This window comes from Eucyclogobius newberryi, unplaced genomic scaffold, assembly GCF_026437365.1.
Source record: "Eucyclogobius newberryi isolate DKJ021-1_F unplaced genomic scaffold, fEucNew1.0.hap1 SCAF_5, whole genome shotgun sequence".
In the NCBI taxonomy this organism is placed as follows: Eukaryota; Metazoa; Chordata; class Actinopteri; order Gobiiformes; family Gobiidae; genus Eucyclogobius; species Eucyclogobius newberryi.
In genome coordinates, this window is record NW_027316167.1 from 10,637,737 (window position 1) to 10,660,955 (window position 23,219).

Here is a 23,219-nt window from a genome sequence, read left to right on the forward strand (position 1 = left end):
TTTTTTTTTTTTTTTCAAAAGCAACTATACAGCAAAGTACTAAGAAACTGTATTCAAATGTAAAAAAGAAAATTAAACTCATGACTCAGTCACACATTTTCAGGCCTTCTCCTTTCTGCTCTTGTCCCATAGAAATACTTGCAATCTAAACTTAATAATTAGTCGACAAAGACACATTTTGGTCCATGTAGCATGAGCTGGGGGTCGTGAGATGAATAAAATCATGACACTTTTTATTAAAGACTTACAACTTGAAATTATTACATCTATTTGTAATAATCTATTACAAATAGATGTAGTTGTAATAGATATTTAATTTACTCTGGGCTCAAAATCCTCTTCTCCAGCAGGTGGCACTCTTCTTCAGGTGGCACTCTATCTCAGCCCTCCAGCTCTTTTTCTTGTGCACTGCTCTTCTCCTCTAGCAGATGGCGCTGTTTCAAAGCAGAGGTCTTCTCTTCAGCTTGTCCCCGTCTTTAATATCAGTGACTTGTTTAGTCAAGTTCTCGGAGAAGTTATCCTTCGAGCAGTAAAGCAGTGATCCTTTCTCCCCCTCAGCTTTGTCCAGTTCAGTTTTGACTTTCTGTGTTTCTTCGACACATTTGTCAAGTTCAGTCTCATGAGTGACTATTACCTGCTTCATTTTGTTCGGAAACATCGACTTCTCCTCTTTGTGCTGTTTGGTGATCCGCTCGTTTTCATATTTGAGCCACATGTTCTGCTCTTGAGTGATTTGGAGGTCTCTAGAAAACTCCTCTCTCTCCGTTTCTCTGAGCTTCTTCAGCTCATCTATCTCTTTCAACAGATTCTCTTCCCTTGTTTGGGCCTCTGAAGCTTTAAAAGCCATTTCCAGTCGCAACAACAAGAGTTTCATGCCCTGCTCGTCTTCCTTTTCCCTTCGTTGGCGTTCAAACTCCTCTCTTCTATCCTCTTTCACAGGATAGCCCACCTCCTCAAACTGCTCCCTCTCCAGCTGTTCTACAGTAAGAAAAGTGTGGTCCACCTCTTTGGGCTTCACAACAAGCGCCTCCATGTGTTTTTCCTCGGTGTAAAAGGCTTTGTTGTCTTTAGCATAGTATTTCGACATTGTTCAATGCTGTCGGGTTTGGTTGCTGCTTGTCTGTTCGATTGATGAATTGTAATGAAGTTGGAAGTTCAGCCCCGTCTTCTTCTTCTTCTTCTTCTTCTTCTTCTTCTTCTTCTTCTTCTTCTTCTTCTTCTTCTTCTTCTTCTTCTTCTTCTTCTTCTTCTTCTTCTTCTTCTTCTTCTTCTTCTTCTTCTTCTTCTTCTTCTTCTTCTTCTTCTTCTTCTTCCTTCTTCCTTCTTCCTTCTTCTTCTTCTTCTTCTTCTTCTTCTTCTTTATTCTTTATTCCAGCTGTTGTTATTGTTGTTGTGTTACTTTTAATGGCGGTTGGCAGCCAGCTGAAAAGGTGCATTTACCGCCACCTACTGTAGTTGTACGTCTTCTGTTTGTACTACGTCAAAGTATATGTTTTATTTAGTTTATGTTTTACGCTATACCGTATAAAAAAGAGAGAGAAGATAGAGAAGGAGAGAGAGAAAGAGAGAAAAAGAGAAAGGAAGAGCTTTATTCCAGCTGGCCTTCTCCCACACCAGACTTTATCCTTTAGACTCCATTCTTCTTTGGAGTTTCAAAGCCCATGAGTTGAAAGCACATGAGTTCCAAGCCCGCAAATTCCAAGCACATGAGACCCTCTTCTTCTTCCTCCTCCTCGGCATCCAAGAGCCACACCACCGCCGCCCGCTACAGCAGTTCAACAGTATTTAACAGATGAGAATCTTTCAACAATGTCAAACAAAAAACAAAAAAACATTTAAAATATTTAATTGAAAGATTTAATTAATTTAAAAGGAGCGAGGAGTTCTAAAGTGACGTTCTAGAAGCCTAGTATTGCATGACAGAGGCCCTGGCTACAAGCACCGAGTAGGTGGCAGTAAAGTAACACTTGGATACCAACTGCCATAAAACGTCAAAGAAGAAGAAATTTAAAAAAAAAAACACAAAAAAACACAAAAAGCAAGCCCTGTAGTTTGAGTTTTATATGGTGACTAAAATTGAAAGAAAAAAATGCCAATGTCACAGAAGATTTTCACTCAATTTAAAAAAAAATAGAAATAAAAATAAAAAAATAAAGTCTGTGGATTAAATGTAGTGCATCCATCCTTATAAGACAGACCCTGTGCCCCACTGCAGAAGCTCCCGTCCAGCCCTTCTCCCAAGATCAGGCGAGATCGGCCTTTGTCAAGGATTAACAGCAGATCATTTGGAAATCATGGAAAAACTAATAACGTATGCTCTTGTGTTTGGACGGTCAGAGGCAGGGGTCTTCACTATAACTGGTGTGGGGTAGAATAGAATAAAACTAAGCTAACTACCTGAAATGGTACATACAATTTCGACAAGCAGGTGTTTTTGGTGGTGAAGGGCATTATGCTTTATGTAATTTAGAGATCAATAATAAAATTGGTGTTGGGCTAAAAGATTCCTCTTGTAAACCACCCAAACTGGAGAGTGGAAAGTGCTGTCTCTAGCTGTAGCATGCTCACAAACAGTGTTGGGTAGCATTACTTTTAAAAGTAACTTGTTACGTTACCTCGGTACTGCCCAGGAAAACGAATCCGTTAAGTCACGGCTTCACTGTGTTATAAAAGTGACGTGTTAGAATCAATGTTCTCTCTAATTCTCTAATTCTCCATGTGTCTGAGCAAACACACAAAAATCCTGAGCACTGTCAACAACATCAGGCGTGCACACTGTGGTCACGCCAGTAAGTTACATACTTTATCAAAAGAATCAAATTGCAGCAGTCATTTTTGTTATATTACTTTTAAATAAGTGATTGAATCCACTTACAGTGAAAAAATACCCAAATCATTGTTCCTAACCTGTGTAGCAGGGGCGAGTTGATACTATGACACCATAAATACAGAGTCATATTTACTCCCGGGAGTGCTATTCATTACATATTTATTTACTCTATAGACTCAGCTGGCCATAGTATGATATCCTACTATATAATGTCAGCTTGCTTCAATCGGTTTGTTATGTAAACAGAGCTGAATATTGGTTTATATAGATTTTCTTTTATTACTTTCATTATCTGCACCTATTTTTTTAGTACAGCAGGTAACCAAGTACTGCTGAGGAAATCAAAACTCCTTTAACTAGATCAATGAAAGATAGATGAGTTTATATCATACGGTGGAACCTTCCAGACAAAGCAAGAACAATGTTATGAAAAAATTAGGAGAAGGTCCCACAACTAGAAAACATAACATTCACTTGAGAAGCCTAATGTTCTGTGGGCCTATAGTCTACTCTCTGTGGCCCATTTGTGGACCCTCACCCCCCGTTTGAGAACCACTGCTTTAAAAGTACTTTAAAATACACTAATGCAGCTTCATTGATAAATGTGAGGAAGAAAACGTGATGGCCAAATTGGTTAACTCACTACTATAATTCTCGGAAAGTTTAAGATCATCTATTTTTGAAATGTACATTTACCTGAACACTGTTTGGGTGGGTTTTCTCCTTAACCTAAAACATGCACAATCACAAGTCGAAGGGTAACAATTAGGTCCAATAAGATTATTCATGTTTGGACACCTGCACCTATGAGTAACTATGACTGTATAACTGATGTAGTGTAAACTGTTTGTATTGAAATTATTTTAAGTGCAATTTACCCCAAAAATTGCTTACTTTTCCCTAGTTTGATGATTTTGATAACGTTTATTTGACTTCCTGGTTGAACTTGGGCTGCAGATGTGACATACATAGAGGTAATTAGATGTTTGACAATAAAACAAATAAAAAATATGATTTGACAATGAAAATAAATAACATATTGTTTAAATTGAATGAATGTGAAGGCTGTAAAATGTAAAAATCATGTTCCTTTACCTATGTTTCCCCTGCATTTAGATAAAAGGTTTTCTTTAGAACTCAGTGCTACTTCCTTTTTCTCTTCACTATTTCTCTTCACTTTTCTTGACAAACTCCCACTTAACTGGTGTAACACTAATAAATGATCACTTACAATCACGCAAAAGTTAGCAAAAAAACATCGTGACACATCTCGGAATTCTTACTTGGAAACGCAGGTAACATTTTAGAGCTAGACGATCCGACATGTAAAAGCTTTAAGGTGCGACAGGTAAAATACTGATAGTTCTTGTACTATTTTACCTTTAGTTTCTCCCCTCTGGGTCTCTGTTATCTTTGAATCTGTCCCTGCACTCAGTTTTAAACGCTCTGTGTCTAATGATGCAAACGCCAACAAAAGTAACAATTCCCTCTCAGACAGTACTGTAAACACAATATCACTGTCCAGGTTAATACATTAACTTCACTGGATCTGTCTGATATGAGCATAGTCCTGGCTTGTATCACTTGTTTCATTAATGTGCATAAACTATAAGATGAAAAGAAAACATCTATGGAACGCAGTGTAAACGTTGGAGGTGCCGAGATGGTTGACAATCTTGGCGCTGAAAAGGTCGGGTGACTGGACTTTAAAAACATGCAGGAGCACTTCTGCATTACCTCAGACTAGCTCAACGTGTCGGGTTATTGTGCGGCTATAATACAACTCTTTACACGTGAAGCCGTGTTTGAGTCTACGATGAACCCAGTGCTTCCCCGCGCTGACGTCCCTCACAGTGACCAGAGTCAGTCGGCCTGCTCGCGGCTCACAGCGGGAGACCCCATCGCCCCTCCACCCTCGTCCTCCCGTTTCCATGGAGACACACGGTTAAAAATAACACGGGGCGATGGCGTGTCTCGTGCCATCCCCTCCAACATGGCTGCAGCATCTGTATATAGAAAACACAATTTCATCTTGTTAAAACGGAGATTCAGTTCATACCGGACATGAACGCGGGGAAACTGCTGGGATATTACACAGTATCGAATGTTTGTTGATTTAAGTTTGTGAATATACATCGACACATTAAAAAATATATTATTTCAAGTGAAAAATATGCAATCGATATAATTTGTATAGAAATTCAGTCATTTCTAATTGCATTTGGCTGTTTCCAATATAGAGGTTAGTAAAATAATGTAGTTTGGAAAAGAATTCAGACTTTGGAGGAAGACATCTGGACTATTTTTTGTGTTATATTTTGTTTATGTTCAGGTCATATATGTCAAATGGAGTTGGAAATCGAGATTGATACGTTTGTGGGACCTTTAAAAATGAATTCAAATCAAATGAATCATTCAAAGTAGTATCACATGTATTTTAGATCTATACAGGGTTAGGAAAGTTTACATAAAACATGAATACCTGTGATATTTTGTTCTAAAACAACAAAGCCTGTCGTCTATGATTACGGCGTTAGTGTTGTGCTAATTTGCGATTTTGATTCCATTGCGACTGATATTCAAGCCCAATCTCGCGGCACAAAGAGAGAAGAGCATGTTGTGGCGGCGGAGTATGAAGCGTGTTTGACAGACTCCTGCCGAGCGAATGTGAAAACACGGCGTGCCACTGTCATTATCAGCCCGGCGGTGGCAGCTATTCCCACCCCCCCACTGCTGTGCCCCCCCGACGCGGCACGTGCGAGATCGTAGAGACAAAGAGAGGAGCCACTGTCGACTCAAGGTGCGCTGAAGATACAAGGAGTCAGTTAGCTCAGTTAGTTCGGAATATAGGTCAAACAGGAGAGGGATGAGGGCAGGGGCGAGGGAAGGGATGAGGGCAGGGGCGAGGGCAGGGGCGAGGGAAGGGATGAGGGCAGGGGCGAGGGCAGGGGCGAGGGAAGGGATGAGGGCAGGGGCGAGGGAAGGGATGAGGGCAGGGGCGAGGGCAGGGGCGAGGGAAGGGATGAGGGCAGGGGCGAGGGCAGGGGCGAGGGAAGGGATGAGGGCAGGGGCGAGGGAAGGGATGAGGGCAGGGGCGAGGGCAGGGGCGAGGGAAGGGATGAGGGCAGGGGCGAGGGCAGGGGCGAGGGAAGGGATGAGGGCAGGGGCGAGGGAAGGGATGAGGGCAGGGGCGAGGGCAGGGGCGAGGGAAGGGATGAGGGCAGGGGCGAGGGCAGGGGCGAGGGAAGGGATGAGGGCAGGGGCGAGGGCAGGGGCGAGGGAAGGGATGAGGGCAGGGGCGAGGGAAGGGATGAGGGCAGGGGCGAGGGCAGGGGCGAGGGAAGGGATGAGGGCAGGGGCGAGGGCAGGGGCGAGGGAAGGGATGAGGGCAGGGGCGAGGGAAGGGATGAGGGCAGGGGCGAGGGCGGGAGGTGGGAAGCATTGAGAGGTGGATGGTGGTGGTTTGAAGAGGTTCAGGAGTCATGTAATGTCATAATACTGCAGGCACTTTACGCTTTTTGTACTGCAGTCGTTCTGAGCACTGAGCCTTCTATCACAGTCTGATTACGCCCAATATCATGCACTGGTATTTCTTTAGTCTTTAAAAAATATTTATCATCAAATGTAATCATGTTTTCTTGTTTTAATGGCATTTAGTCCAAAATTATCTTACAAAAACAAGTAAAATTGACGACACGGTCTACTAGTATATTGTAAGATATTACTTTTATTTTAGATCTGAAGTATATTTTAAACTGTTAAAAATTACTTTTTTACTGGGCCGATCCAAATGAAACAAAACAATGTTCAGAAAAGTAACTTATTTTTAATTGGTATATATTACGTATTTTTTTCCCATTGTGAAATATTTTCTTATAATGATGCTATATGAATCTTCTCCAGGTTTTTTCATGCGTTCCTTTGATCATGTGACAAACAGTATCACATAATGTTCAATTAATAAATGTCTTATGTCATTTTCTTGTACTTTTTTTACTTAACTGTTTTGTAAAGTAAAAGTTAAAATTGTTGAATTATTGTGGACTATAGACCTTCATTGCCTATTACAATCAGAAGATAGCGATTCAGTGATAAAATTGTTCTAATTGACTGCCAACTTTACATCAAAGGTTTGATCAGTTTGAAATCCATTCATGCCCTGATTTAAGCATAAGAAACATGTCATAACTTCTAAATGCAGTGACAGTCTTTGTTTGTGATCTGTGCAGTGATTCTTTAACCCAACAGAGGGCAGTATTTCTGTTGCAACACTAGGTAAACAACAGTTGAGTTGAAATAATCTCTGAGAGTTTAATCTGCTGTTGCTGCCGTTGATATTTATTGAGCCTGGTCTGCCTCTGCTTGTGACGTGTGTGCCTAAAAATACACCATAGTTTGGGCTGCCTCTGCCACTGTTTGCAGGCGCTTTAAGCCGGGACGGGGCTCGGGGCTGGGGTCGGGACGGGGGCCTGGGACGAGGGGGAGAGCAGCGGTGCAGGTGTGCCCCATGAGCGATGGCACATCCAGAATGGGGTTAACATGATTTACAATTATAGAGACAAAACTCAGTGGGACAGTACACAAACTAAAGAAGCACGGAAAGCGGGACCTTAAATAATGTACATAGAATTGTACTCTTAATTCATAAACAGTATATTAATAAAAGCCTTTGAGCCTCGCAGCAAAGTGTGCTGTGGAAATGTGTTTTCTGTACAGAGGTATTTATACCACCATGTGATTATTGTTACATGTGTGAATACTTCATACTTTATAAGACACTCAAATTCTGTTCTAAACACAGAATAAACCAAAGTCTGGAGCTCATGTTCAACAACATGTGCATTATTTTTGTGATGCTCTAGTTTTCAGTTAAAGGCAAATACTTCCTTCTTTGTGTCGGATGGATATTCTTTTATACTGAGCAGTGTTTTCTAATACCTTGACACGTTTTGACTCCTGCTTCATGCCTCTGAGTGATCATATTACACTGATACAGTTTTGGTACAATTTGCCCCGCACAATATTAGATTTAAGAAATATTTCATACTTGGTCGTTACTAAATGTTGACTCAAACACATCTGGACCACCCACGCCTACAGCTAGGGGGAGCCACAGTCACCAACACGAGCCCAGAAGAAGCTTCCGGTTTGGAGCAAAACATCTGATTTACAAATTTACAAATGAATCCAGCTGTGTTTGATTCAACATTTAGAATAATTATATGCCTGGAATTCTCCAAACTCTCATAGTTTACTTACACAATTTAAACATGTCTACGGTCCAATTCATTGAGCCACAAAACTGTCATGATAACAAAAATAAAACTATTCATACATCCCCATCTTGCACACGTCACTTCTCCTCAGTAGTTAAGACTTACAGTTATAGGCAGTCTTTTCACACTTGACCTGAGTATAAAACAACTACCAATTAGTCATCGACAAACATCAGTCTTAAGAGAACACGCTTGGATTAAGTATTGACTCATATGATGTAAATTCTTCATATATTTCAAAGCAAATGTGATTGTTGGAGTGGTGCATCTCGTCACTGTAACACACTGACCTAGAAACACGCCGCGTTACATAAATGATGAACTTTAAAGCTTCACTTGACACAAATCAGACACGCCCAGTTTAAAAATACTTTCCTCATCTTCTCTGGGATGTTGTTTACGCACTCGAGTACAGACGTAGTGTTCAACAGTGACGCTTCACAAGACCAGGATGTGCACTCAGAAGAGCTCCTTTTACATGGAGCATCCTCTGCAGTTCAAATTTGCCCCAATAAGTCAATTAAATTAAATTATTTTGTTGTCCTCCTTTGGGTTAATCCTTGTTCAAAACTTGTACAGTAATTGTGCTGTCCTATATTTTTATTCAGTGCAGTCCATACTATGCTAAATCGACTTCCAACCGTGTTATAATAGTCATATATAGTGTTATAATAGTGTTATAATAATCCTTAACTCCCTCAAAGTTGTATTTTGAGTGATTCATGCAGCTTGAATAAACTTTATAATTCAGTTTCATGCGCAATTGCTCCAAAAACGCCCTTTTTCACCGACCCTGGAACACGCCCACTGCTCTGTTCCTTTGTTCTTTGAATTTGTAAAACTGTGATACACTTAATAGTGTTGCATAGTTTTCTAAATCTATTGTGTCTTTCTTTTTGTTTTCTTTGTAATATGTTGTGGTTTCCCCCCAGTATAAGTAAGTAAGTATTTGGCTCAAGTGTCAATAATACGTTTTTTGGTTTAGTTTTTCTCTTGGCTGGTGCAGTACAAAATGTCCCTATATTGTGAACAGATGAAGGCTTTCCTGTCTGATCAACGTTTGTGAGGTGAAATAACGGTTGTGAATGCAATTTGTTATTTAAAGAAACATCATGGTACGATGTAGTGACTCCTGGAGTCAAGCGGTAGTTATCACATTTAGTAACAGTCAAAGTGTCCAGGTTACCTTTGAAACCTTTTATATCACAGACGATTACTGTCCACATTTTTCTTTTGATTAAAATGTGACCTAAATAATCACGATTACTGATTAAAGCTTGTCTCCTTAATGAGTAAACTTTGTCCCTTCGCCTAATGAGTATTTTGGAGACGTTATTGCTTCGTCTGGGATGCTCCAAACAAGTTTTTCACTGCATATTTCCAGCAATAAAAAGCAACACAAATACAATAAAATCCCCATGCAGTCAAGCAGAAGATGTAACCACCAGAAAAGTGACGCAGTACACCTTTAACCCCAACACAACGCAATCTCTGCAAACCCATGTCGTTTGAAAATGAACGAATTGACTTATCAACTGGAGACTTAAAAGTATTTCCCTAAAAATATGGTCATAACGTGCTACAACTGAACTGACTATGACATCGTGACTTCTGACGAATGGTCCGGTCCTCGCGGTGATGGACGGACATAAATAATATTTCCTAATCGTGTCGCTGCAGCGGTGTTTCCTTTGCAAAGTGGCCAGCCAGCATTTCTCCGCCTCCTTACACATCTGTCTCGAGCGCGAGGGCTGCGGCTGGAGTCTGACCCAGATACGCGCCCGCACATCCTCCGCCGGCGACGCTAACGGCTCACACATCTGCACCGGGGAGGGTCCGCGGAGAAGGGGGTGAAACCACTGCGCCCCGTAAATGCCATCGATCACCGGGCGCCACCGACGTCTCCATTGTTTATGAAGACTTTTTTTTTCCTCTCTCGGGGGAAGTCTGGGGGCAGTCTGGCGAAGAGATGAATGTTTTTGTGTCTTGATTGTTTCTCTTTGTTGCTGGAGGTGTTTGCAACGGACCGCTCGCGCCAACATGTAACGCACAATGTACTTTATAGAGCGACTTGTGCACGTTTGGCTTTATAATCGAGCCGCTTTTTGTTGGATAGAAAGGTCTGTTTGGACTGCTGTTGGCTGCAAATGTTTAAGGGGCATGTTTTGCTTTGTTTTAATCTATTCTATCTTCGAGCCGCAATAGCTGATCAAGGGAAATGTGAAATGAGAAGGTGCAAAGATAGTTGTATTTATATTATAAAAACCCAAAAGTTGCCATTTATTTTTACGTCGCTGTCTTTTTGAAGTTTTATTTTTATACCAAACCAAAAACAATACCAGAAAAACTAATACTGAGGAACAACATTAACTGAGAAAAGGTTGTGGACAGTTGAGTAAGCACAAGAACTGGTCCATGGTCCCGGCTACAACACCTTTTTCATTTCTTTTCATTTTGTCACACACAAAATTGACCATCGTTCTCATTTGGAGTCGTTGATGTCCTATTGTTAACACAAGGGTTCCCAAAGTGACCTGGGGGTCGCGAGGTTAAGTCATTTTGAAATTATGACAATGTATTTAATGTATTGTTTTATTAGAACTAATATATTTTAGTGAAATTACATGAAATGACACAATAATCCACAGGAAAAAAGCACAAATTCAACCTGATTTTAAATGTTTTGCGACTTGAAATGATCTCAGACGGCACTTTCCGTGAGCAGTACCCGGGTCCCGGACCGGTTGCAGTTACTTTGGAGTATCGAAAGTTTTAGGAGGCCGGTGTAAAACAGAGGCTTATTGGCCAGACCACCTTGAGAATGCCCGATCTCGTCTGATCTCATAAGTTAAACAGAGTTGGGCCTGGTTAGTACTGAGACGGAAAGCTTTTCCTGATACGTTTCATGTTCGATGGTGCAGATTGGCAGCCTCAATAGAGCTGCAAAATGTATCGCAGCCGATTCCAAAAAGCAATTCTAGTTGGCGCAATTATTAAACGGCAAAGGCTGCAATTATTTAGACAGACAATATGATGTCCTCTTCAAATAACAAAACATCATGTCTTTTTATAGAAAATCATGTTATACATGTAGTTTAGACCGTAGACATTAATAGACGCTAACTTTGCTAACTGATGCTAACTGATGCTACACTTACATCAAATCAAACGCTCCTTCACCTACTAAAGAATGTATATAACTTTTATTTCATGATATTTATGTAATTTATCTGGAGTCCTTCAAATCTTACCGGACTATAGCCGAGTTGCAAATTGATCAATAGCATGATCATTGAGCGCCGCTTACTTATGTATATGTCTATGGTTAATGAGTTTATTGTATGAGTTTATTACACATTTCTGTCTTCTCTCAAACGTTAACGCTCTTGGAGTTCTTGGAAATGTGCATTCGACATGATACTAAATTTGAAAGAATGCATTATATTGCAAATAACAAATCAAAGCAGCATTAAGAAATAGATAAACATTAAAAACACGGTCAGATTTTGAAATACTGGTTTAAAAATGGCCGCCGACATGAAGTGGCTCAACAAACTCTTCATTAAACTACAGTGTGTGATTTTCTCGGAAGCAGATTTTGTTTGCTTTACTTCTGTCAGCCTGCGTCCCTTTTAACGCCATAAAAAAACGGTGATTGTTTATGTCGCGTAAATGAAGTGCTCCTGTGTGCATCTCCAGACCTTGAATTTCAATGGGCTGCTGCGTGGCGCTGATTTAATTGTGGACAAAGGAGCCTTGATGAGAGCTGAAAGGTTGCCTGGCTACTGGTGTACACTGCCGCTTCAAGGACTTAACAGTGTTTTGAATCCTGACTTAAAAAGAGGCAAACATGCTACAAAATAAAAGCTTAAAGGGCTTTGAGACGAGATAAAAGACCATCCTAAAAGTGTGTTGTTTGTTATAGGATGGATTTTGTAATTTTGTTAATTAAATGTAAATGGGAAAGTAGAGGTCTGCAGATGTGTTTTGGGGTGAACTGAGGGGTTTCTGCTGCCATCTGCTGGTGTGGAAAGGGAATGAGCGCTAATCAATCAGACAATAGCAATAAGTTAGGTATGATCAGTAGTTTATATTTGTGTCAGGGCTGCAAAGAAAGGTTGGAATATGTGAATTTTAGATACCATTTAGGAATAAAGTGAAGTATTGATGAATTAGATTTTTTTTGTTTGTCCTCCCAACCCTTGTATTACAGTATGTACTTTCATGCATATATATGTTCCATCTCCTTTAGCCACCTTAATCGAGCAGTACATTTTTTTTATTTACTTAGAGACTTGTAATGTAATGATTTTAATTCTTGTTTCTCTGCAGCGGTGTCTAACCTCGAGAAGGAGAGTAAGTTGTCGATTCACTACCAGGCTCCATGGCACCAGTTCCACAACATCTTTCACCCTTGCACCCGGCCGCCATGTTTAGAGGAGCAGCACCGAAACGCCCAGTTCTGCCTCAGAGCCCTGCAAGAAGGTAAGCCCAGGCAAGTTAAAACAAGAAAATACAACATAGATGACGTCTTAATTGAAATGTTTTACCTGTAGACGAGGTGCAGAAGAGGTCTACGAGTCGAGAGAGGAGCCGGGTGACCATCTCGATCTCAGTGGCGCCCCCAATGCCCACCTTCCCCTCGCCGCACACCATCCGCAGGCAGCAGAGGAGTCGGCTGGCCAGGGCTGTGAGTGCAAAAAGTCATAACTCAAAAGTACTGTAACAGTCACAAACAATGCAGGAAGTTTAAGTTAACAAACATGATTGAACAAGTAAAGTTACATACATTACCCTGAGTACCTTAGAGTGATATACTTTAATGTTTTAACACTAGGATGTAGGAAAATGTATTGCAGGGTTGAAAGAAGTTTAGTTTTACTAAACAACATTTGGAGAGAAATATCCATCACATAAACCACTAAGGTTATTTCATTTTCTGTTAACGTGTGGAAAACTGTTATTATTGTAAATAAAAGTATTCATGGGTAAAAGTTTCCTGTTCAATATTTGCAAAAATGCAATATTTTGAGGGCTTTTTGATTTTGAAAAGTTACAATATTAATTCTTAATTTCTAAGTCTTAATTTCTCATAATTCTGAAACCCATGGACTTCACCACCCGTGGGGCCATAGTAAGGGAAGGAGCCAAAGAGCACTCAAAAGACGCATCATGATTTTCTGTAAATTGTAAAACGTGTGTGTTTAAAACACATGACTGTCCTTAGAATCAATTAATAATACTTTAAAAAATAAAGTATGTCCAAGACCTTACAATATTTATTACAATATTGTGACAATATTGTCTTGCAGCAAGAGCGAGCAGAACGAGAGCAAGATCTTGACTATCAACTGAGGAAGGACATGACTGTTAGAGAAACTGAAATTCAGACAGTGCAGAAAAAGGTACATCTACAATATAAAATAATTGCTACAGATAACATGTTCCCAAGGTCTTTTCCTAAAACAACCATTATTCCACTCTCTCCAAACAGGAGAGATCAGTACGGGAAGAAGTTCAAAGAAAGGTAAGGCACAAAATGGTTGCACGTTATATAAAAGGCAATTCCTGTTTTGTGTGGTGAGATTGGTGTTGTTGAATTGTATTTAAATAATGTTTATTTATATATATATATATATATATATATATATATATATATATATATATATATATATATATATATATATATCGGTATATATTTTTTGATATGCATTTGAAAATACTGATTTACTCATTCCTCATGATCCCATTGCTGTTGTTGTGTTTTTATTTTTTGTACTCTATCTTTATAGTTTGAGTGTTTTTACTCACTTCATCCAATCGATGGTTGCAACTTCATTCCATGGAATAGAAAGGTATCAGTCACATATTACATCTCGGAATGTGAATTTATTCCCTCTCCGTTTGAGAAATATATTTTTTTATTTAGAAAGGTTATAATTGTAGTTTTAGGTAGGCAAAAACTCCAAATTCCAATTGAAAACTGTTTTATGCTTTGATTTAAAGGTGCATTATGTAACTTTTCTTGCAGACATTTTATTGCTTCACCTAGAATGTTCTACTCTATGGCATTATCTTATTTATCTTAATTTTAATAAATAACATATATGGCTCAGAAATACCTTTATAAACATTCTTTACTGTGGAACATTCCAGGCAAAGCAATAGGCGTCGTAACTCACGTTGTCTCAAAGCTAATGCTAACTTTTATTAAAACCAATAAAGTATAAAACAAACAAAGAATTAAAATGAAGACTTCAGGATTATTTTAGTGTGTAAGTAATGTCGATTACTTCTGTTTGTGGCATTATTTTAATATTTATACCGCAATCAGCCTATAACATCTCCTTGGAGACCAGCAGGTGGCAGACCCTACACCAGAACTGTAACATGAAACCCATGGATATCACCCCTTTACATTTAGCCTAACTTAACTATCGTTCCTCCGTGTATTCAGTCTACCTCGACAGGAGAGATTGACGTCATTGAAGTAACTGGAGGCCAAAAAGCCAAAGCACCGGCTCCTGCTGCTCCTGTGATGCAGGACAAACAAACAAACTGGACCAGGGAGAAGCACACCTCACCAGACTCTACTGCCGAGCCCACCTCCATCTCCTCCTGCATCATACCCATCAACGTCACAGGTAAAGGGAATGCCCAAGTACAACATATTCCAGACTACTCAGTTCACCAAACACAATAAACATAATTATATTGGACATTTTACTAAAAGTTTCCTTAATTTGGTGCTTATAATTTTACTTCGTGGTTAAATGTGGGCAGCAGACGAGGTAATTCCACCACTGTTACCTGGCAACTACTTCAAACAAGGGCCCAAGCTAATTTACACTGTCGTAAATAAATCGACTGTATTTTGTGAAATTTTTGTTTAAAGTGTTCCTTGAGGGTACATTTCATTGTACTTAAGTATATATATGGAATTCAGTTCAGTTTGGATGGAATCTCTCTGTCATCGGCATGTTTTAGAAGTGCTACTTCCTGTAATTAGGGCTGCAATGATTAATTGACCAATCACAATGTAGGATTTTGATAATCGTAATTGTTATCTGGAATATACAGACTCTTAAATGCATATAAAAAGACCTTTTAGCAAAAATAATATATCAGGTATTAATCCATCAAGTAAGTAATAATTACAAAACCTGCCTTATGCACTGTAGTCTTAACCTAATATTAGTACATTATTCACCAACAATATCTATGGATGTATGTTTTGCAGGAGTTGGGTTTGACAGAGAAGCCAGTGCACGTTGCTCTCTTGTGCATTCCCAGTCAGTGCTTCAGAGAAGGAGAAAGCTGAGGCGAAGGAAGACGATCACTGGAATACCCAAAAGAGTGCAACATGACATGGGTATGTTGGAGTGGTCAAGTAGTCTTGAGTTACATCTTATCCAATAGCTTATCCAGACACCTGACAATGTAAATTAAGCAAGGTTAGATAACCTCCCTCAAAATGTCTAACAATCTAATAAAATACTGTGCATTCTAATCTGGTATTAAAAATTATAAACGCAAACATTTGAACTGAAGATGTGTCTGTATTTAGATTCAGATGAATCACCTGTGGCAACAAGAGAGCGCACCGTGATTGTTCATGCCCATCCACACCAACTCTCTTTGTGTGAAGAAGACCTCTCAATCAGTGGTCGCCTTTCACACACCCGCGACTCTGGCTGCCAGACCGATGACTTCCTTATAGCATGTAAGTTCCTTGAATAGATTAGTGATAATTAGTGAAATTACATTCACACAAATAATAAGCAACTCCTTCACAGGGCTTTTTGAAGGCTGTGGTAGGTAAAAAATCAAATCAGAGTAGAAACACTAGCCATCAAACCAGACAAAGGGAGGTCCAAAATTATACATTTATACACAATAGGAATAATATAGGAACACTTGTTAATGTGAATGGTGTTATTGTTGTTGATCTTGTTAATCAATGTTTTCCGGCAATTAGGAAATCCTTTTAATTTCCTTAGGGACAGATCAATAATGCATCATTGTTTTACTCTTTCAATTTTCCCTTGTAGGTACAGCAGCCCCCTCTCGACGGCGGATCCGAGCTCAGCGTGGCCATCAAGGACTCCCTGCCTCACTGTCTCATTCGACCGGCAACATTTCTGCCCTGGGCGACCCGTCGGAGTCCACCTACACCAGCACCACCAGCCATAGCCGCTTGAGATCCCGCAGCCTTCCACGAGAGGGCGGCCGCCTTCTAGACAGTGACGAGGATGATGACGATGACAATTATGATGACGACGACGAAGAGGATGAGGAGCTGTCACCATACGAAGCAGAGGACTTCATCCCGTCAGGGCCAAGTCCCAGGATGAAAATGATGATGATGAAGGATGAAGAGGAGAGCACCGATGACCAAGCTGCACCTGAGCCTTTACAGCTTGGAACCTTGAAACGGTTGCAGCGATCGGGGGACAGAGGAGGAGGTGGAGGAAGTCCTGAGCATAGCTGGATGGAGAGAGGGCGTTCTCGATTGCCCCGTAAAGCAGACATGGGCAGCTGCGAAATCTCTTCAAGTTCCGATACCTTCAGCAGCCCAATTCATTCTGTGTCAACAACAGGAGTGCTCGGTACCAACGTGGACCATAAGGAGGATCACCAGTCGTCAAGCGGTAACTGGAGTGGATCAAGTTCAACATGCCCCTCGCAGACGTCCGAAACTATCCCGCCTCCCTCGTCCCCGCCACTGACAGGATCGTCCCACTGTGACTCAGAACTGTCGCTTAACACTGTGCCGAATGCCAGTGATGAGGGGTACTCTTTAGATCCTGCATACCACTCAGATTTGAGGCCCCAAGGCCAAGGTCACAGGTCCAGTTCGTTCACATCCTCAGCAACAGATCAGATGGATGACGCAGGAGTGAGTACAGCCAGTGAGGGCGAGTGGGCATATCCTCCTGACCAGGATCAGATAGACAATGACCAAGAAAATGACCAGACTCAAAACCAGAGCCATGAATTATCCCAGGAATACAACTCCAAAGGTCTGCAAGATCAAACCTGCAGCATTGACAAAGACGGATACCCAGTTGACACAGACAGTTTCTACTTTTCTGCTGTGAATTCTGGGGAGTGTAATCAGACTTACAGAGGCTACATGTATAACTATGCAGAACAAGGGCCTGAGAGTGGCCAGAACAACATGGCAGCACCATTACAACATGGAGTTTACAACTATTCGTCTGGCACTATGACTTTAGGAAGGACTTGTCGTCCACTGAGAAAACCAAAAGTCAAACCTCCACCGCCAAAACGCACCTCCTCATTGAAGGAGCCTAGTAGCTGTGTTGATGTTGGAACAGACACACAGACAGAGTATGAGCAACCAAAGATGGTTAGTGAACATGAACTTACGTCTTCCATGGATATGAAACTAGACCTAGAATTAAGTGGTGGTCCAGACCAACTGCAGACATCCTGTCTTGTAGCAGAGCCTTTGGGAACTTGGGGGGTGGGTCTAAGAGAAACTGTTGATATAGTTGAGCCAATGTCTTTTAGCTCTGCGGACACCCATTCTTTCAAAGACGAAGGCGCCGTACAATCTGACTATGCAGACCTGTGGCTTCATAACTCTGAAAAAACAAACAATGGTGAATACACATCAATGTCCAACTCAAGCACGGCCACAGGAACAACAGTTATGGACTGCATCAAATCACCAGAAAGCTCTTCATCCTCAACAGACACTCAAATACAAGCTCCTGTCCAGGGTTCAGAAACCAGGGCAACAAGTCCCCCACCTCCAGACTTTAAATTGGGATCGCCTGAGAAACTGGCTGGCCTCGCCTCACCGTCAAGTGGTTATTCAAGCCAATCAGAAACTCCAACATCCACCCTGCCCTCTTCTTCTGCAGCGTTCTTCCCCGGTCCATTATCTCCCTCAACGGGCAAAAGAAAGCCTAAAGTGCCAGAGAGAAAATCCTCTCTCTCTTCCCTGCAGCACTTTCCACGAGATGGAGGTTCCCTTTCCTGTGGCTACAAAAGAGACCCAGACTTCCCACCACCACCTTCTCAACTTGATCTCAGCATTCTTCACGGTGGTCACGTCAGACACACGCTATCTCACAGAACACATCACATGCATACCTTACACTACAACAAGCACAGAGTTGGAAATGTGTTTAATGCTGGGGCAAAGTTACTAAGTCCAGAAACATCATATACCGCCCCGCCGCCATGTCCAGTCTCTGTTGCTCCAGTTCTAAGCTCCAATCAAACATCGTCTACTCTACCTGCTCCAAGTTTGGGGCAGCAACATAAAACGAACCAATCCACCGACAGTTCAAGCAGCACCAACCAGGACACCACCAGTGTAGCAGAGACAGCGACCAGACCTAAATGTCCGCACAGTAGCTCTACTCTTGCTCCACCTGTTACCATCAGACCTCTGCCTCCTCGAAGACCACCGCCAAGGCCCCCGGGACATGAGCACCCTTTCTCTCCGGAATATTTGCAACCAACTCCCCCAGGCCGACATCCAGATGGGCCCCCATCCTATGAAAGCCTGCTATTCAGACATGACCGATACGGACCGGGAACATTTTGGTCAATGACTGCATTCAGAACAAGGATAGATCCATTATCAGATACAGATGAAAGTTCACCATTGCACCGACCTGTTCCACGGGCTCCGCATCCTTCCCCTGTCGATCTACACACACATATTCAGTCACACACAGAGTTCAGAGGGCTCTCGCATTCAAGTAAAGGCCACCCAGAGTTTAGAGTTTTGGGAGAGCGTTCATTTTCACAAGATGACGACGATGACGAGGAAGAAGAGGAAGAAGAGGAGGAACCAGTCAAAGAGCCACCAAGACCTGCATGTTCCCGAATAAGCATGAGATCCGATCACCCTCCACCCCCAGCCTATGGGGGATACCATTCTGACTCAGGGCCCTGGTCTAGTCCACTCAAAGTGCCTGGTTCCACAGCAGAGACATCGCATCCTTACCTAATCAGCGATGTGAGAAGAGGAGGACCCGAAGAGCAAGTCGGAGAGGAAGAGGTGACGTCAGGTGCTACCAGAAGTGCCCATCAGCAGCAGTTCCTAGAGAGCAAAGATGACTCAACTACTCCCGACACAGAGGACTACTTTAGTAAAGGTAAGATCACTTAAGTCGTGTGTGCTTGAACACACTTCCAAATGAATAAAAAATGACATTGTGATGGTGTTTTTTTTTCCTTCAGATTCTACACCCAGTGACAATTCTCTTTCGCCTGTGATGGATGACACCAGAATGGATGATGACATCATTATTACATCCCCTAATAAGAGTCGTACAACAGAGGATTTGTTTGCCATGATACACAGGTATTCAATATTTTTGCTTCATTTGTAATGATGTTTCCAAACATGTTGTCTTAAATTTGTTTTTTCAGATCCAAGAGGAAGGTACTAGGCCGTAAAGATTCTGGAGAAATAAATGCAAAGTCTCGCCTCTGCCTTCCAGCCCCAGTGAACAGCAGTAGTGTCCCTACCATCATTGTCCCTCCTGCCCCTCCAGTCAGTGTTCCAGCGACTCTGGTCTGTGCTGCTGGGTCACAGCGAGTCCCAGTACCCATCTACCGCAGTGCCAAAAAGTCCAGCACTTCGAATGAGGAATTTAAGCTTCTCTTGCTAAAGAAGGGTAGTAGATCTGACACCAGCTACCGCATGTCAGCAATAGAGATTTTAAAGAGCCCTATAACCCCCAAAGCACCTGGGGACTCGCTCCATGAAGGACCCATGAGACAAGGTGAAGAACTGTCCTCGACCTTCCAGGACGCCACTCTAACTAACCTGGAACCAGTCCACATACCTGGCCTCTTTCCCAGAGCAAACACGGAAAGTTTCACACCCAAAACCCTGCCAATGTCTGCTGCGTCTCGTCAGGGGCGCTCTCGGATCCCCCCTGTAGCCAACAGCAGTCGGTACAGTACACGGAGCCGGCTCTACACCGCCCCGATGCAAGCCATTTCTGAGGGGGATACAGAGAACTCAGACGGGAGCCCCCATGATGATCGATCCTCCTAATGCCACCTGACCAGAGATGTCCTCTCCTCTTAGACAGGCCCAGCGTTTGAAATGGCTCTGCTACTTTTTAAAATCTTTAATAGTGTGTCACCAGGGGAAGTAGTAAATCCCCAGTGACACTCTGAATCAGACTGTTGCAAAAGTGTTTATACTTTTTCTATTCAGTCAAAAGTGAAAATGTCTTGCAAAATATACTACATCAAAAAGAAATTCTGAAAGAAAACAAAACAAGAAAACTATTTTGAATAAACTGCCTTTTATAAGAAAAATAAAAAGGCTGACTTTTTTAAATAATTAAAACAATGTTGGTGCGCATGTATGAGCACACAAAACATCCACTAATATTTTTATTTGTGTTTTAAATTGTGTGGGTGAATGTGTAATTTAAGAAGCAATTTCTTATGAAAAATAAAGATAAAATACCTTTTGGTCCAACGACATGGCCAAACATTAAAATTAAATATTTCTTATTTTGTTTTACTAATCGCGAGCTCAATAATGAACCAAATTATGTATTAAACTTCATCAATAGACATAGATGGGGTCACCAAGAGCCAATCATTCTATATTTCTTCAAACAAATTATATAAAAAAAAACATGATGCATGTATTTTTGTAGAACTGCACCTCAGAACATGATGTGAAAGTTTCATCATGTTGCATGACCTTATATATAAGATCCCCAGATCCTGGTTTCAGTCAACATTTCTGTGGCTCCATTGTATTGTTGGAATATTTAATCTTTCACTGTGAAAGGTTTGAGTGATGTCTGCATCACATGCCAGTGATCTACATTGTCTTGGAGTGTCTCATGTAGGAACAAGGTCTTGCGCGCCTAAAAGGAGCGAGTGGAGAAACAGGTGAATTATGGACAATCGCACAAAGGCCTTTTTATACTAGAAATGGTTATTGGACTGGGCAGTATATGTCCACTTGAATCCAATCAGTAGTAGTTATACCATGTTTAGATGGCCAGTTGTGCTTCAGGCTATGACAGAAAGTGCATTTTAGAGCAGAAACTGTTAAGTGCAGTTGGTGACAATGCTTTAGAAGGTTTTCAATCGGTATTATGTCGAGAGGATAATTTGGACAGGTTTCCAAGAGCCAATCTTACTTTTGCACTTCATGATTCTTCAAGACTATTCCTTGAAAAAAAGATATTTCTTATAATGAAATAACAATGTATATTTGTACTAAAATAAAGTAATATCTATATAAAACAACAGACAGATTTTTTATAACAAACATAACTGAGTGTAGCAAAGAAGAACAGGTCTCACTAACATGAAACTAACAGCTCACTATGTGTTGTATTCACCAGGTAATGCATCTAATTAGAGTCAGCATTACGGTGTTAGCATTTATCAGAAGTTAGCATAGCATAACAGGCTTGAAATTTTCATGGCATCCAGTTTTGATTGCCCGATTGCCTTTCACAGCCAACATTGACCCAGAAATGGAGGGCAAATGTTACATTTCCATATTTCTATGAAGCATAGAAAAATATTTGCCAGAAAATGACATTTAAAAATCTAAATCAGGAAAATATATCAATAAAATATGTACCGGTAAATAGGTTTTAATTAGGCACAAGCAAGTTACTTTATTTCGAAAGTCAATGAAGATTTAGACCAGATACAGCTCAGAATCAATTTTATTTTTTGGACAAATCAAAGAAAACTAGCATTACTTTTATACTAAATTGGATGTGGGTGTACTGAATATATCCTATATTGTGGTGCTTTTCCTTCTTGTTTTTACCCCCAATGGTACAAATTATTCTATGCATCACTGATTTTGGAAACTGGGTTGTTTATGCATTCAGAGATTGTACTTCAAAAGAAAACATTCACTGTATTCTGTGAATACTTCAGCAAACAAAATATTGTTTATTGTAAATTCATAGATAGATAAATAAATAGATAGACAAAATCACAACTGGTTAAAACTCAGCGAATCTGAATTGCAGAACTGACACTGTGCAAGATGGAGGGCGTAAAATGCTGTGAATTAACATAAAGAATTTTACATTGATCATGTTGTTAAATCGCACTTGTTCCTGTTTATTGTTTGATTTGTTGTGTTAACAATAGCATGCAATAAGTAAAGAAAAAAAGAAACAAAGAAATGGACACCATCATATCATTATTTTCTATCTGAGGGATGTCTCCATACCAAGAGAAGATATTTAGTATTTTCTGTTGAATTGTCTAGTTCGATAGTGTGTTATAGATGTACAAACTGTCTGGCTAATTCTGTTCTGTATAGTCGTGCTCACAAACAAGGGTTAATCTTGTACTGTATATCTACTACTCACTGGACAATCATACGTCGATGTAAAGAAAACAATGGAGAATCTTTCAGGAGGAGGAATCCACTTTTGGTGCTGGTCCTAGTCACGCTGGAGCTGTGAAAGTTGGAAAAAGACAGAAAGATATAATCAGCTTCGCTTAAAGTACATAACACATGGATGAAATGTAATTGAACAATATCATTAACTGATTCCAAATTATGTTAATTTGATCTAATTAAAGTCATGTATAATTTCCATTCATAAAAGGCATTGACTGTAAATGGTAAACAGACTAATGACAAAAAATATCAAGGTGTATTCCTACTGGAAAAATTGTGCAATATTGGACTACTCAGCGCCTATTTATAACTAAATTGCAGCTAAGTCCAAAAAAATATTTAGTAATACTAATACTTTAATTTAATCTGTTAACTGAAATATATTTATTTTGACAAAATAAAAGGGATTAACACCTTGATACAGTGAAGAACACCGAAGACACGATTTAATTGTCGGCTTAAAATGAGCTCCATGTTTAAAACTAGATAGGACTTATAAGATTTGAATCACTTTTGTATTTTTGTACAAATCTGTAAATATGTTTTTAAAGAAAAAATGTTGAAAAAGCTTTCTTTTGTAAAATAAATCAATAAATGACTAAAAACAACAGCTTCTTGACATTGTCTGACTCCATCGCCACCACAGACATTGTTGATTCATTTCTCCCTGTGGCCCTCAGAGGCAACTGTTGTTGTGATTTTGGGCCTT

General features: G+C 40.6%; 1 protein-coding gene across 3 annotated transcripts in view; it reads left to right on the forward strand.

Annotated features, from left to right (window-relative positions):
* Positions 1–23,118, forward strand: part of nhsb (Nance-Horan syndrome b (congenital cataracts and dental anomalies)) — a 61,767-nt gene extending 38,649 nt beyond the window's left edge. Inside the window, exons 2-12 of one of the 3 annotated variants that reach the window (XM_072464735.1) lie at positions 12,439–12,591; positions 12,663–12,796; positions 13,419–13,511; positions 13,601–13,633; positions 13,899–13,961; positions 14,564–14,750; positions 15,347–15,478; positions 15,674–15,829; positions 16,158–19,247; positions 19,333–19,456; positions 19,525–23,118. In XM_072464735.1, the coding sequence (XP_072320836.1) occupies positions 12,439–12,591; positions 12,663–12,796; positions 13,419–13,511; positions 13,601–13,633; positions 13,899–13,961; positions 14,564–14,750; positions 15,347–15,478; positions 15,674–15,829; positions 16,158–19,247; positions 19,333–19,456; positions 19,525–20,158 (4,799 nt within the window). In that variant the 3' untranslated portion in view covers positions 20,159–23,118. The remainder of the gene's footprint in view (positions 1–12,438; positions 12,592–12,662; positions 12,797–13,418; positions 13,512–13,600; positions 13,634–13,898; positions 13,962–14,563; positions 14,751–15,346; positions 15,479–15,673; positions 15,830–16,157; positions 19,248–19,332; positions 19,457–19,524) is intronic. The other 2 variants (XM_072464737.1, XM_072464736.1) reach the window with 2 other exon arrangements.
* Positions 23,119–23,219: the final 101 nt, after the last annotated feature.